Here is a 15,535-nt window from a genome sequence, read left to right on the forward strand (position 1 = left end):
AATGTCTTCATGTAAGTAGAAGTTTGTGCAGTTTTAATTATAATGTTGTTGATTCTGCCATTATCTGTTAGAGTAGTAGGTGGTGTAGAATGGAAATAAAGGCAACCTTTGGGCAGGTGAATTTGCTATATGTGTTGTGGGGGGATGATAAGCAGGGTGAGTGGTTGTTTTTAAAATCAATAACCCAAATGGAGTGTTTGTTTTTGAAAAAGTGGCACATAGCCTCCAAGTTTAAAGAGTATTCATTAGCTATAAAGCTGGATCCTAACTAAAGGATCTGATTTTAAGGCCCCTTCCAACCAAAAACATTCTATAATTCTAAAAAGTTACACAGTTATTTCCTGAGAACTTTATAGGATTTTTCCTTCATTTCCATCATTGGAAAGTTAGAAGTGATGAGCAGGGTTCAGAGGGAACCTGTAATAGCTACAGGTTCACTACATTGTCAATATGGTTTTTTGTTCATTTAATTCTAAAAATCGATAGCTGAAGTTTAATACTGTTTTTCATTTTCTTGCAACAGAAATGTCTTCATAAATTTGTTAAAGTAAGCTCTTCTTCCTCCCATTGATATTCATTAGCTCTGCTCCACTTGCACTAATACTCCTTCCCTTCCATTAGGAAATCAATTCCTAACTCAATTTTCTTTGCAATTTTTTTTCCAAATGAAGTTGCTCAAAATAATTCAACTTAAGTAAATATTTTCCTTTGGTGGCAAATCAAATATTTTAAGACTGAAACAAAGGGAGTGTATAAAAACCTCCTGAGCAGAATGTACTCTCAATCTGTACAATGGTGAGAAAACTGTAGAGCTGTTAAACCACAAAAGGTCTTATGAAGACCAAAGTCAGCTTCAGTAGCGTCCTGTCAGAATTACACTAGAAATATACTGGTTTATGGGTGTTTTAACCAGTTTCTCTGTGGTTTTTTTAAGTACTGGGCTCAGACCTAACAGAGTCCAGCAAAAAAGAAGAAATGAGAACATTTCTGCAAGAGAAAACTTCCTGGATGTGACTGAGTCCTATCTGCCAATAGGACTGCTAGTCCTGTGAATGTCACGTTTACTTTGTCTAATGAAGAACTTTTTAGGGAGCTTTACTCTTAAAGCACTACCTAAAATTGGCTAATAAACCTCCAACAATAAAAGTCATGCTTATGTATAAATTAGGAAATGGCACTGTAACTAATGTTCCCTTTTTGCTCTGTTGTGAAATTGTGTCCATGGCCACAGGGACAGCCTTCCTGGCCATTTAATCTTTGTAAGGAGTTTCAGAGAGACATAAGCAGCAGCTGCCCATTAAAGCAGACATGAGTAGAGAGGAGTGATAGAGCAGCTGTTCTTAAATATATAGTTACCAGATAAACTGGAATTTTAAACCTTATTTTTTGCACCTTTGTACTGTGGTTTATTACTATAAAATAATCTAATTCTGCTTTAATATCAGGGAAAGAAACAGAATTTGCTACAAGATCCTGCATGTGAAAATACTTCAAAAAATACCCAAGTTGTTTTGTTTTTTCCTTCATCCATCAAAATCTTATACAAAACCTTGTTAGAGGTCAGTCTTGGTTTTAATCTAGTTTTTTTAAAGGCATATGTCTATGGTAGCTTTTTATTTTGCAAGGCTAAAACTCACATTGAACTTGGTGACTTTAAAGGTCTGTTCCAACCTTGATGATCCTATGATTCTAGGTATACTTAAGGGATATATAGATAAAAAACGTGGTTTTTTTGGGGATACACCTTCCCTGGTTTTGCCTACATTGTAAGGACAAAGGATTTGAATCTTTGTAGTCTTAGAGAAGAGGTCTAAAAAGTTCATGTGGTTTGTTTTGATGTTGTCAAAAGCAGGATCAACTACATTTATGTCACACATTATGTTTGGTCATTTTTTAAATTACTAGAAACTTTGCAGTCTTTTTTTTTTAAGTGTGCTTATTGTGAGAGGATTTAATTTAATTTCTAACCTAATCTTCTTTGAGGTAGGATGCATTTACTGTTTGTAGTGAATGTAGAAAATTAATTCCTTCCACCTCCATAATTATTCTTTAAAATACTTGGGTATTCTCAGTCAGGTCCATTCTATTTAAAAACAAACAAACAAACCAACAAACAAACAACCCACACACCACATCAAACAGAAGAGCTTTATTTTTTTTAACTAAGTAATATTTTAAAGATTTGTTGTCTTTGGGCTTTCTCATCAGGTTTACATCCAGGATGTACTACTTCAAATTGGGCCTTGTCAGCAATCATTAAATCCAATTGATTTCTTTGTGTGTCTTATGGATGATATTCTTCTTTTTTATATCCCAGTTAGTCTTTTCCCTTCACCAATTGAATAATATCCAGTACAGCTCTAACTCACCTTTGACAGTATATTATTGTAGTGTGATGTAATTTTTCTAACCAGGTACACATATGCCCTATAATTTGTTTTTATTTCAAATTTTCATCAGCAAGTTACTTAATGAAAAAATGTCTTCTGATGTGCAGCCTTTTTTTTTTTTTCTTTTTTGAGCAGATATAAGTTAAGACAGTGTCATAGATTGAGTAATCTACATACTCATTTGCACTAGTATGTGACCTACAGTATTTGGGCAGGACAGATCTGGAGACAGCACAAGTAACAGTGCCAGTTTCTCTGAACATCACTCCCAGCAGACAAAATGGTCCTTCAAATAGCTCATTGTAAAAATAAATCTGCAAGTCTCATATGACCAAAAAAAGGCTGCTCACAGTTTTGTTGTAAATACCTTAAACAATCAAACTAACAAGTTCAGAAATTGTTAGCTATGCTTTTTTTATTGTACTTCTGACATCATGCTTCCATATGCTTATATATTGCTTCTTAGTAATTTTATTTACTTTACAGTAATAGTTTTAAAAGTTATTTATAATTACTGATCTTTTTAGAAAGGAAAACCAGTATTTTGCAACATCCAAATTTAGGAACATTAACATAAACTGAAGGCAGATCCATTTCTAGATTGATAGAAGTATCCAGGTCCATTTCTAGATGAAAAGACATATTCAGCATGAAACATGAGGTTTTCCTCTGCTGCTTGTCATATATGTGTATTTTTATTTGTTATGTACATACTAGTAACCAGTGGTGAAACAGTGCAAGGAATGTTTATGAGATTTTATATTTCTAAATCAACAGTAATAATCTAAGGACCTGTATCTTACTGTAAACCAACTACCTTTTGTTATGGCTCTTGAAAGCTGAAGTTGTAGATGTTACCCCCAGTGCTGTGTTTTTCCACGGTTAAATTAAACCTCGGTTTGATAATCCTGAGAAACCGTACTGAAGGAAAGGCTAAGGAAAGAGGAAAAATAAAACTGCATGCGCTCTTAGCAGGTGCTACTGAATATTATCGAGGGGGCGGGGGTACAACAGCAGCAATGAGATCATCCTGGCAATAATAAAAAACCCAAACCCAACGCAGCAGGGCCGTCATCTCCGCAGCCGCTCCGCCCCTGCCGCGGGCGGCGCGGGGCCGGGGCCAGCGCGGGCGCGGGGGGAGCCCCGCACCGGCCGCGCTCATTCGCGGCCTCCTCGGTGTCATTTGAAGTTGCTGCCGTCGGCCAATGGGGCTCCTCCCGCCCGCTGACATCACTCCCCAGCCAGTTCCCTCCAGCTGCAGAGCGTTCAGTTTCTGTCTTTTTTTAAACTAAAATGGAGGCTGGTTTCTTGCCTTAAGGAATACAGTGCCGTGCCTGCTGGAGCCTAGATGTTGACATGTAACAGAGCTGGCAGCAGGATGGTGGTTGACGCAGCCAATTCCAATGGGCCGTTCCAGCCCGTGGCCCTTTTGCATATTAGAGGTGAGTTATTGTGCGTGTGAGAGTGAATCGCGACCCTCTGACGAGCGAATAAATGGCTATTGTGGAGCTCGGAGAAGGGGAGCAGGAAGTCCTTTGTAGCTCAGTCCCTCTCGGTTTGTTTCAGCCGCGGTAAAACCGGCGGAGAGCAAAACCCATTTTCTGTTAAATGTGTTCGGGGAAGATTTAAGAATTCATGGTGGCATTGCATACATAGTTAAAAGCAGGTTTTACAGCTTTCTGCCGTAACTCTCCCATCCCCCTTCCAAGCTGTGCTGATGTCAAAGGATGTGAAGTCACTACCCCAGAAAGGTACTGAGGGGGGCAGGGAAGAGCCAAGTTATCCCTATACCGTTTCTAGAGAATAAGGGCAAACCTTTGGTGTGCTTCAAAGCCCTTTTTTGTTTGAATTGTTCAGATAGATCTGCCTTAAAGTGCACTGCAGCTTGTAAAAGAATTGGAAGTGTCAGAGAAGGAGGGGGAAGGAGCTGTGATGCTTACTATGAAAATATCCTTTATGTATTTAGAAGGCATTTCCTAGAAGAGATGCGGTTTGGCTTTAACAAGCAAGCTCTTGTGTGCCTGCCGTGTTGTGCAGTTCTGAATGTTCAGTTCTTCACGGAATATGTTCTTTTGGGTTTATAGAATTAGTGCATTGCAAATTACGTTTTATATAATTTGAAAATACATGTTGGTTTGACACTTCGGTACAATATCGAGCGTGTATCTCTTGTTCTGTATTTTTTTGCGTAGTAAAATTTTCCTTTGTGTTGGAGGGGTTTTGGGTGTATTTTTTTAGCTGCCTCTTAAGCAACCAGTCCTTTTTTTAATATCTGCTGTGGGGTGTTTCTGGTTTAGAACTTTATGAAGGCAGAACATGTATTAGCTGGGATGAGCACATCTTGAACAATGGTATTTATATGCAAGAAACATAGCTGGTACTGTTCTTAATTACCTTTGCTTCTCAGCTTTCACTGCCATAGGCTGGATGTCAGTACTGGAAATAAATTTTTTTAAATTAATATTCCATACACTGAAAAAATTTTCCTTTGGAAGTTTATAAACCCCAACTGTTCAGAAGTCTGTTCTTTTAAGTAGGAACATGGATGTTCAAGTATTTAAAAATCATGATTTCTCTTTACCTTTTAAAAGAGCCATAACCTGCTCTGTCTGAAGTCGCAGTGGATAATTTTGGATAATCTAGAAAACTAATTTTGATCTGTGACTGGGGAAGAAATGCAGTAAAATTCCCATGATTTCAAATAAGGGACTATGCTCGTTTTCAAGGGAATATACATGGAACTGCCAGACCTGTGGACAAGCCTTTGCTTTTCACTCTGTACAAATCATCTTAATTTTCAGTTGGATGCTGCCTTTTGGAAGGGTAAAAGCACCATCTTTTAAAGGTTCAAGTTAGGAAAACAATCGAAGGCTGGAATTAGAATGATGAAATATTGCAATGATTGTCCTTAATCCTTTGTCTCAATATGATAACAAGGTTCTTGTCATTGAAGTCCTTATCCTGCCTTTCCTCCAATGTAATACATAATTGTGGAAACCATGGATTTTAAGAAACTGTTCTGAAATTTACTTTCCCAAGACCTACATTTTTGGTGCACTGAATAATACAGTAGTAGAAATTAAAGGGGTTCGTGGTTTAGGGGGTTTTTGGGTGATACAGTTTTTTTCTGTTTGGTAGGTTACAGTTTTTCAGTGGATTATGAGAGTAGAGTTTATTGTAAGCAGTTAAAGAATTACTGCGAGATTGATTGTTTTTCATTTTTCAGGTGGCAGGAAATGAAATGGGTTTCTGGCATTATAGCCCAGAGGAGTTTCTTGACACTGGGAGAGCAAAGCATCTCCTTCATACATCCTGAAGTGTGCAGAAGTTCCTTTGGGTTTTTCATATGTACCTCAGAAGTTCCTTTGGGTTTTTTATGTGTACCTCATATCACCAGCTGTGCTGATGCTACCAGTACTGATGCTTCCAAATTGAAGCCTGTCAGAGCAATACATACAAAATTAATGGCAGTAAAAATTAGCTGGTAATTCTGAAGGCTAATGACACATTATTACTGTTTGTCCCAATGCATGCTGCTTTTACAGTTGTCCTTTTGCATCATCTGTTGTAATATAGGATTAAATTTCTAGTAGAAGTGTTCCTCTTGGCAACTGTGAGAGCTAAAACTTCAAGGTCAAGGACAGGGGGTAGGGGCATAAGCCCCTTGGGTGTTTCTCATATATATCGTTTGTTGAAATAGAAAAAAAATTTCTTAAGCACCAGTTCCATAAAATTTTTGAAATTTTGAGATGGTATAGGTACCATATTTGAACTCAATCTTGCTTCTACAAAATATGTGAAGCCTTGTGGACTATACTGTTAGTACTTTATTGAAAATAAAAATTGCAATCTTACTTATAAAGTTAATTCCAAAGCACTTTCTGTACCTGGATCGTATGAAATATGTAATGTTTGCAGAATTAAAAGGAAATTTTGAGCAAGCAACAATGTCATGCCAGATCAGAACCTTTGTCCTGTGCATCCTGAACTGTAAGGAGCTTTGTTGTCTGGGTTGCTTACAGATTTACCTAAGCAACACAGTTGGAAAAAGATGCAATTGATTTTGTGATCTTGTGAATAGGAAATAAGAATGTCAGAATTTTACTGACTGCCGTTGCTGACACTGTTAATCTCCAACATCACCAAAAGAAGGAGCAGTGGGTACTTGCAGGATAGGAGGTGTCATGGCCCCACATACCCCGTCCTCCAGCAGTTCATTTGGCTGCAGGTTCATCTTGAGTATGGTGCAGCCACGTAATCGTGACTCAGAGTGCTGTGGAAAGAGCTGTGAGTGTGTTGGGGTTCCCCTTTGATTCAGGAGCTGTCTTTAGGCTCAGGCCTGTGGCCTCGGCTGTTGCCTCAGCTGTGTGGTTGTCCTGTCATGTGCCTCGATGATCTGGATCCTGGTGTGTTGACTTCCCAGGTTGCTGTCCCTCTGCACTGAGCACTTGTTCAGCAGCCACAGGACTGTCAGCTGAGCCTGCTCAGTGTCAGAATAGCTGCTCTCTTTTCTTCATTCAGGTACTGCAAAACTATGCCCTTTGTCACAACTGTAGACTGTTGGCAGTTGTTCAAGAGCAGTGTGTAGAAATCAGAAATGCAGGTGACTTTTGACCCACTGGTGGAAAATAACAAGCACCAAAAGAGCCTAATCCATGCTAAATGCAAGTGGTGTGGCACCATTGCTGTGTGTTATCTGTTTGTGCTGAAAACATTGGCTCAGTGAGAGTGATTGGCCTGCTGGGGTAGTGAGTCTTTAGTCAGCAACAGGCTCTCCTGGGGATCTGAGCTATGCTGCTGCTGCACTGATCTTTCCAGAGTACAAAGGTAGCTGAACATTATGCCCTTGAATTGATTGTCACTTATTGCCATCATAACTGAAAACTTAGTTGTATTGGAATGATATAAGGCTTCTAGGAAAATTACAATTTCAGTTTAAGCAGCTGTTACAGACATGGAATAACTGCTGTGGTTTGTGATCTTGGATGGAGGCTTGACCTTGTGAAACAAATACAGCTGAAGGAACTCATCATGGGATATCTGCATGGAGAGCTCCTTTAGGATCTTTGTGCATTGACAGGCCACTTGAAATCAAGGTGACACAGAGGGTTATTAGGTATCATGAATTTAGTGTTTTTACAGCAAGGAGGGAAGCAGATCTGGATGGTGTTTTCAGGATGCATCCCTCCATATGGAGCCCTTCTGGCAGCCAAAGGCCCAGGGTGATGAAGTACATTCAGGGCCCTGACAGGATTAGCCACAAAAACAAGGTGAGGCTTGGGGAAAGGAAACATTTTTATTTCCATCTCAGCACTTCAGTCAGAGAAAGCAGCTGTAAAAGCTGCATAGATTAGAACAAATAGTAAATGTTCATCACTAGACTTCAGAGCTACCAGTTCATATTTACTGTTGAGTGTTCAAAACCATAACTGTAATACAGCGTGTAGTTACAGGTAGAAAATAATAGTAATTCATTCTGTAGGCAGATTATGAATACTCAGGGGGGAGGAGATGTTTTTCATTAGGAAAATGTGTTGATACCAGTGTTGATGACAAAAATCCCTTAATATTGTTTTGTCAGAGCATAGAAGTAGTCCAGATGCCAATGTGTCCATGAACTCAAGACATATTTTGAACAAAATGCATATAAAACTCTGTTCTGATCTGCAATGGCAGAATTAGAATGTAAAGGTTACTTTAATGGCTTGGTTGCTGACTGGCTGGAACTGGTAATGTCTGTTCATGCTTTTCAAAAGTTATTTTCAAGATGTTTTGCAAGACATACTGAAAATTGTGTGGGAAGAAGGGTGAGAACACCCTGATACTATGTTCACTCAAACTGATGCTTCCTGTAGACCATAACGTGTTTCACATATCTCATTGTCCATCCTTCTCCTTTGCCTTCCAGAGCAGCAAATGTTTTTTGACAGATTTGACTTGTCATTATTTAAATTACTTTAGATTTTGTGGAAGATGCTTTGACTTTTTTTCAAAGATGATTTATGTTAACTGTGTCCATTTTTTCTGTGTGCTGCTTGTTCATCTTGTGTGAGGGCTCATGGAAGGTATTTCAGATTCCACCTTTACATAGTGTTCTTCAGGGCAAAAAATGTCAGTGGTAGTGTTTCTGTGATGAAAATATCTGAGTATTTAGATAGAAATTTGCATGTTCTTCAAAGGTGGTGAAAGATCTTTGTTTAGTTGAGCAATTTATATCTTAAAGGAGAAAAGCTTGGCACTTTCATTTTAGAAAGAATCCATCGTGTGTTTGTCTTGAAAAATAATTGACCTGAAAATACTTCTGTCTAACCACAGTTGCTAAAAACTGTTGCTAGACTGTTGCTTTGCAGGAATTGTGTCTGAGCTAAAAGAAGAATAAAAAATTATCCATTCTGTAATTAAAAGGGAAGCAGAGCCCAAAGCTCTCACTTCAGAAGCAGTACAGACCAAACAGAGCATGCAGAGCAGCAACCATTTACCTCATGATGTACAAAGGAGGCTGAAAGAACTGGATTTGTTTGGCCTAAAGGAAGGAAGGTTGAGGGGAGATTGGATCCTTGACTAACTGATGGGAGGGTGTAGAGCACAGAGCCATGCTCTTCTCAGAGATCCACATTGGGTGAATGAGAAGTAACCAATATGACTTGGTAACTGTGGAGATTGCAATTGTACACAAGGCGAAAATATTTTCACCATAAAAGTGGTTAAAAGCTGGAACAGGATTCCAGAAGGGGCTGTGAAATCTCTGTAATTGGAAATATTTTGACTGGAAAGCAGCTGGGTTTATGTAGTGGGGGATTAAACTAGCAGAAGTGACTGTCCCTTGTGGTGAAAATTATTCTATGATTCTGTCATTCTTTGGTTCTTGTGGGACCAAAAAATTATTGACCTTGCTGTAGCATAAAAATATTACAATATTAATTTAAATGTCTTTTTTTTTTTCAAGTTCAAGAACAATATTCTTACTGTAGACTCTCTTTATGCCCCTTCTTTTCTTTTTAGTTACTAAGGCAAACATTTTAATACTTGGTGCTAGCATGCCTATTAGTAGTACTTTTACTTTTGTTAACTCACAGTTTTTGGTGTTAATGGTGTTTTAAATTATTCTTACCATGTTTTAGCAAACTGTTAAAGATGGATGACTGGAACTGCATGCAGTATTAAAAACACTGGCATGCTAAAAGAATGTTTTATTCATTTCTAAATCTTCAGTTAGAAGCTCAGCAGTCCATACCTTCTGAATAAGATAGAATTAATAAATGTACACAGACAGCTATTTCACCCACATTTCTTTACATTTATCAGCTTTTGGAGAGCTCTAATAGATTGAATTAACTTGCTCAGTACTGTGAGATTTTTCTCTAGCCTTTTTTGACAAGTTTGAATTGACAATGAGTACAGCTTTTAACAAACTGTGTGACCTTGCTATTCATCTTCTGTGGTGTTTATGAAAATGTTGAACAGTGTCATTTCTAACACATCCTTACAACATGTTTGTAGTAATCTTCCTGCATTATAACAACATTATGTTAAAAATACAAAAATCCCAGGATAATTGTCACTTACCAAATTTCTAATACTATCCAAGAACTTGATGCATTTCAAGCATAATTTCCTTTACATGTGCTGAGTTTGCCTTTTTGGGGGTAATAATATTTTATTATACTCTGAAACTAGCCTATTCTGATTATAAAAGCATACCAAAAAATCTCAGTCACATTTCATGATACTGGTTTTTTTCCTCTTAGTATATTCTGCAGCAGAAAATTAATCTGGTTTATTCCTTCTGTATTTTCTGTGTAACTATAATCTACACCTTTGAATGCATCTTGCACTATCCACCTAAGTAGGTATTTTAAGGATGGTGAATTTATTCAGTCTGAGCACATATGTTTATTTAAATCTTAATTTTCTTTAATTCTTTAGCACATTTAAATTCAGTCAATATTTAAGGTACAGTCACTCCTTGTTGTAAGAAGTGAGCAAAGTCTTCCTGGGAGGAAAGGTGTATAGAGGAGACATCTTAATTTTCTTCTGAGATGCTTCCATAGTAGTGATGAACTGTGTTATGTCTCTGAGTGAATTTAAATTTTAAAATGGAAGGCTTGTTTGTACCTTTGTGGAAATATTTCCATGCAAAAGACCTTCAAAACTTTTTTTAGTCCTTCCAATCCAATAAATGGAATTTCCCATGGTCAGCAGGCACCTTTTATCCTGCTTGTGGGTCATAGTTGGGTGTTGATCTAATGGATAAACCTCAGTTGAGATTTAAAGGAGATGAAAATGCTTGTTGTTCCCTTTTCTCCCCCATTAGCCAATTATAATTTGGTAACCTGCAGGGGTGAGAACAGGTATCAAGCCTGTGTTTGGGCTGTTCTGTTCCTGCCAAGCCACATGGACTCCGTAGGTGCATGGCCTGACTCCTGGAGCTCATAGTCATCTGTCTTGCCAAAAGTTTCCAACTTCTCCTAGAAAATTCTGAGCCTGCTGCTGTTTAATATTGCTTAATGACTTGTACCCTTAATTGTTAGCTCTGAAACCCATCCACTGTTGCTTTCTAGAAGTGTTGCCTCAAAAAATAGAACCAAGACCATCTTCCTCAAGGACAAGCAGCAGTTCTGTTCTTAATGAACCTAGGCCTCTTGTATATATCAAATTATGAAAACTTTCATATGTTAGCATTAGATAATCACCTGAATTATCAAAGGACTGATATTGGTACAAATGGCTCTGTTGTTGTATTACTTCTTGTACTGTTTTGCTAGATCTTTTGGAAGACATTCAGACATTGCCAGACATAGACTGATGGTTTTTTAACATATCTACCAAAGAAACTCATGCAGAGTGGTTTTAATATTTGACCAAAAGCAGGTTTAAATGAGGTTATTTGGTTATTATTCCTGCTGCCTTTAACATGGTGACAGGCTTATTAACTCTCCACTTACTATGTAGCACTTTCTATCAGAGAGTGTATTTTACCTTGCTACTACCTTTACTCTTTGTTCTCTGTCACTCCTCCTTTCTTGACTTTTTTGGGTTGTTTTTACCTTCACACAGACCCTTTGCCAATATAAAGAGTGTATGTATGGGTTCTTCTGCTGGAAACAGTGAGGATGTTAAGTGTTCACACTGCATGTGAAATATCTGAGGGCATGACTGTACAATGTCTCTAGAGGGGACTTTATGTTGAGCTAAAAATACCATGAAATTGTAGGGAGGTAGTCAGCTGGAATTTTTACATTGCTTTTACTGACTCATGGAGTAATGTGCATGCCCTTTCAAGGAAGCAAAAATGGATGCCCTCAAATTTTTATTCATACTGTTTTGTGATGGTTGCTGTGAAATGCATTTTAAGGCAAAAATTAAGTATTATCTGTTTCTGTGGAAAATTTTCATTTCCATTTCTATTTGAAGCTTCTAATAAATAATTGAGACTTCTGTAAAATTAATTCGATGTGCTATCAAACAATTAGTTACTGAAACTGCACTGTAAACCACACAGAATAAGTGAGTACCAGCAATATTTAATAGATACAGGGTTATTTGCATCATATGTAGACAAGATGTTCATCTGGGGGAGGTGGCTTTTGTGCTCTAACCTTTGTGCTGGGGGTGGACACGTCATAAAGGTAAAGCAGAGTCTCAGCAGCCTCACAGAGCTGCCCTCTGTGTGCACCACCCTGTCTAAAGTGATAAAACTGAGATAAATGGCACTTGGAGTGCATGGTGTTTTAAAGCCACATCTGCACATCCTTCAATCAATTCCACATAATGTGCATACAAATCATGTGGTACCATTTCTGCTATAACTTGCCAATGCAGTTTTCTTTAATAAAAGTATAGTTAAACTTAGGGGTGGGATCTGACTCTGCATTGTTATCAGTAGTGGAAGTGACAGTTTTGTGTCAATTTTCATAATTGCTCTTGTTACTGATAATGATCTGAATTTCATGAAGAAAAATTATACATGAAGTTTAAAATTTAAAAACTAATTTTAAAATTGTTCATTTGGGACTTTTCTGATTGTAGAAGCCTACCAATTGGAAGCACTTTTTAATTTTAAATATTTTTATGGAAGGTTTTTAGTTTGCGTTTTGGATTAAATCTACCAGTTGTGTGGCTTCACACAGCCTCTAGAACCAAATTCTGTTGCTACTTTTATATTTAAAGTGAATGTGTAACAGTGTCCATGATGTTTCAAAGGTGTCCTGTGTTCATTCAAGTCATATTGGAAAGAAAACGAACAAAATTATTAAAGCCCACAAAAAACCAATGGGATGTCTGTTCTTTGGGTGTAATAAGTTCTTCAAAAAAATTTTCCAGACAAACTAGTTGTAACAATGGAACCTTTCTTCTAACCTATTCCCATAATACTTTTATACTTTTTGCTCCTGTTACGCTGACTTTATATACAGTGCCTTAAAATCCAAAAATTGATCCACAGAGGACTGTCCTAAAGTTGTTTGCATGCAATAAAAACTGATTTGTTCTTGTCCCAGTACAAAATTAAGATTTTTATGGCTTTTGAATCAGAATATTACACATCCTCTCAAAAGCAAAATTTTCAGCATACATTTCACTGCATAACTTTTCTTATTTCATATTGTTGGAAACTCAGTAATCATTAATGTATCTTAAGGAACAAAGCATTTCAAAACTTGTAGTTAAATGGAAGAAATTAGAACAAGCTGCTTTCATTGCACATTAAATCTTCTGTTAAAAAGGGAAAATATAAATAGAATAATGAATATTTTGAAAAATTTGCTGAGAGTAAGATGTCTTAATATGTCCAGAGCTTCTGGACATGTAGTAGGGAGTCAGTCCTGGATTCAGAGCTAATACAGCCAATCAACTTGTTTGTGCCCTGTAAATTTACAGATTTCTTGGAGCCTCCAATTTAAATGTATTCCACACTGCAGTTCACTCTTCCTCCTGTGTGAGAGGGGTGGAAATTATCAGCAGAATGTCAGCTTTTCTGGCAGCCAAGCAATAGGGACACTTTTGCTAATAGGTACATTTTCAGTCCTTACTAGAATTCCTTTGTGGGACTGGAGGTTAGTATGACTGGAGACTGAAGACATCTGTTGAAGCAAATGTGTATGTTTTCAGACAAATATGATGTGAGGAAATAATGTTGGATTATGCAGGAATAATCTTTGGGTTAAATGGGAAACCATTATGCACTTAACTCCTGACAAACATACAAGTATATTGTATATTCAGTCTTCTTAGATGTTGAAAACATGTATTTTTAAATGGGCATAGTTGGCTTTCTACTTTGTTTGAGTCGAAATTTTCATTGCTAGAAAGCAATTTTTATTTCCCATCAGAGAACTGCTCATAATTGCTCTTAGCATTTGACATGGCCAGCATTGACTGCTAAGCAATTTACTGACCTAGTTCTAAATATATTCCTTTATTTTCTTACCAAATCATTGTTTGTGTGCTGCTTGATCATTGAGGAAAACTATGCACTGAATTGGAGGTTTTTTCCCAGTGGATATAAAAAAATCCCAAACAATCAAACAAGAAAAAACCCTAGCCAACCAAGCAAAAACCCTACCCTCCCCCCCCCAAAAAAAACCAAAACAAATACATACAAAAAATACCCTGTACTAGAGATAGGCTTGCTGTCTACTGAAGTCTATTAAGAAATTGCTCTCAAGAAAACCACAAAAGCCCAGTTGGTTTCTGGTGAAAACATTTTTTGCATATCTTGTATGCAAAAAATGATGTGTGACAATTTGAGATGATTTGGACCTTGATCAGCCATTCAGGACCTTAGTTTGCATCTCAGGCTCAGTGTGACCTATGCTGTTTAAGTTCTTCCTATGAAAAAAGACTTACCCCTCCTAGTTCTAATTTTAAATAGAGAATTTAGAAAACAAAACCGGGGTTGTCCTCAAGGAAGGTTTATGTAAGTTTTTGTTAATTTCAAAATAAATGTTTGCTTCAGACAAGTAAGGATGTGCTTATAACTTTACCCAGAGTTCCTTCATGGGTACTGGGTATTTGCTTTAGGTTGCATTGGAGTGTAAAACGCATCAGGTTTGATCACAGGAAAGCTGGGGAAAAATCTTCCTGCTTGGAAAAATCTATTGTGTAATCTGTTTCTAAGCCTACACAAGACCCAGTTTGTGATATCTGTTAATGATTATTCTAAGTGTCATTGTTAAATTCACCAATTTTGGCGTTCAGCAGAAAGCAGGCAGCAGCCCCCAGGTTTAGCAAATGTACAGGGAGTGAGGAGAGGGGGAGGCAGTCTGACAGGCTCTGGAGAAGGAACTGAGTTATTTTACATTTTGGCAGTTGAGTGTTCTTTGAATTGTATTTATCACGGATGTGTGACAGGTACTATTGACTGACAAGTTACTCAGACTCAGAGCGGTATCTGACTAAAATTAGGGGTTGGTGTGTGGAGTTTGGGTGTGTTAATGGAAACTGCGTTTGCTTACAGCAGATGGGTAGGCTTGATTACCTTATTCTTACTTGAGCCAAGTGTCCAGAGTGGCAGTTTATTCAGGTTTATGTATTTCTTCAGTTTACTTAATACAAACCTTCTGACTTACACCACGCACTTCAGTAATGTTACAGAATATAATTGAGGTCTGGTCTCACAACAGTAGTGCTTAATTTTCTCAGACAGACTGTTACATATATTTAAAAACCATTTTAAAGTTTTCAAGCACATTTGAAGTTGTTGGGTAACTTGAAAGTGGATTCAAGTACACTCTAATGCCTATGAAATTGAGGGGTTTTCTCTTAGTGTTTTGTGTTTAAAAGTGAGATTTGCTGTCATATTAACTGGATGTGTGCCAAAAAGCTTCACTGAGAGTTCTTTGTTTGGTTTGTCTCCTTCCCCATTAAGACACTTTTTTTTCTTCCATTGTCTGTTTGATTATCCTCCTTGCCATTTTTCTCCCTAATTCTCAGGTAGAATTTCCATTTCATTAGCTCTAGCCCATTGCAGCTTGTTTCACATGTTATTTCCTGTATAAGCATTCCTATTTTCCTCTTTATGCTACATTGCCTTTAAAATATTTATGCAGTTATTATTGCTTTTACTTTTCACTTTCTGCTTTTAAATGTTTTAATATAGTGTAAAAATCCTTATTTCTCTTAACCATATTATAAATATCCTCTTA

At 37.4% G+C, this 15,535-nt stretch overlaps 1 protein-coding gene across 4 annotated transcripts in view; it reads left to right on the plus strand.

Annotated features, from left to right (window-relative positions):
• Positions 1-15,535, plus strand: part of PPP2R5C (protein phosphatase 2 regulatory subunit B'gamma) — a 71,611-nt gene that overhangs the window by 25,444 nt on the left and 30,632 nt on the right. Inside the window, exon 2 of one of the 4 annotated variants that reach the window (XM_054635885.2) lies at positions 3,709-3,832. The exons of 2 other annotated variants lie outside the window; for them this stretch is intronic. In XM_054635885.2, the coding sequence (XP_054491860.1) occupies positions 3,739-3,832 (94 nt within the window). In that variant the 5' untranslated portion in view covers positions 3,709-3,738. Of the gene's footprint in view, positions 1-3,512; positions 3,833-15,535 lie in introns of those variants that run through there. One more of the 4 variants, XM_077180713.1, reaches the window with a different exon arrangement.

Source organism: Agelaius phoeniceus, chromosome 6 (assembly GCF_051311805.1).
Source record: "Agelaius phoeniceus isolate bAgePho1 chromosome 6, bAgePho1.hap1, whole genome shotgun sequence".
Classification (NCBI taxonomy): Eukaryota; Metazoa; Chordata; class Aves; order Passeriformes; family Icteridae; genus Agelaius; species Agelaius phoeniceus.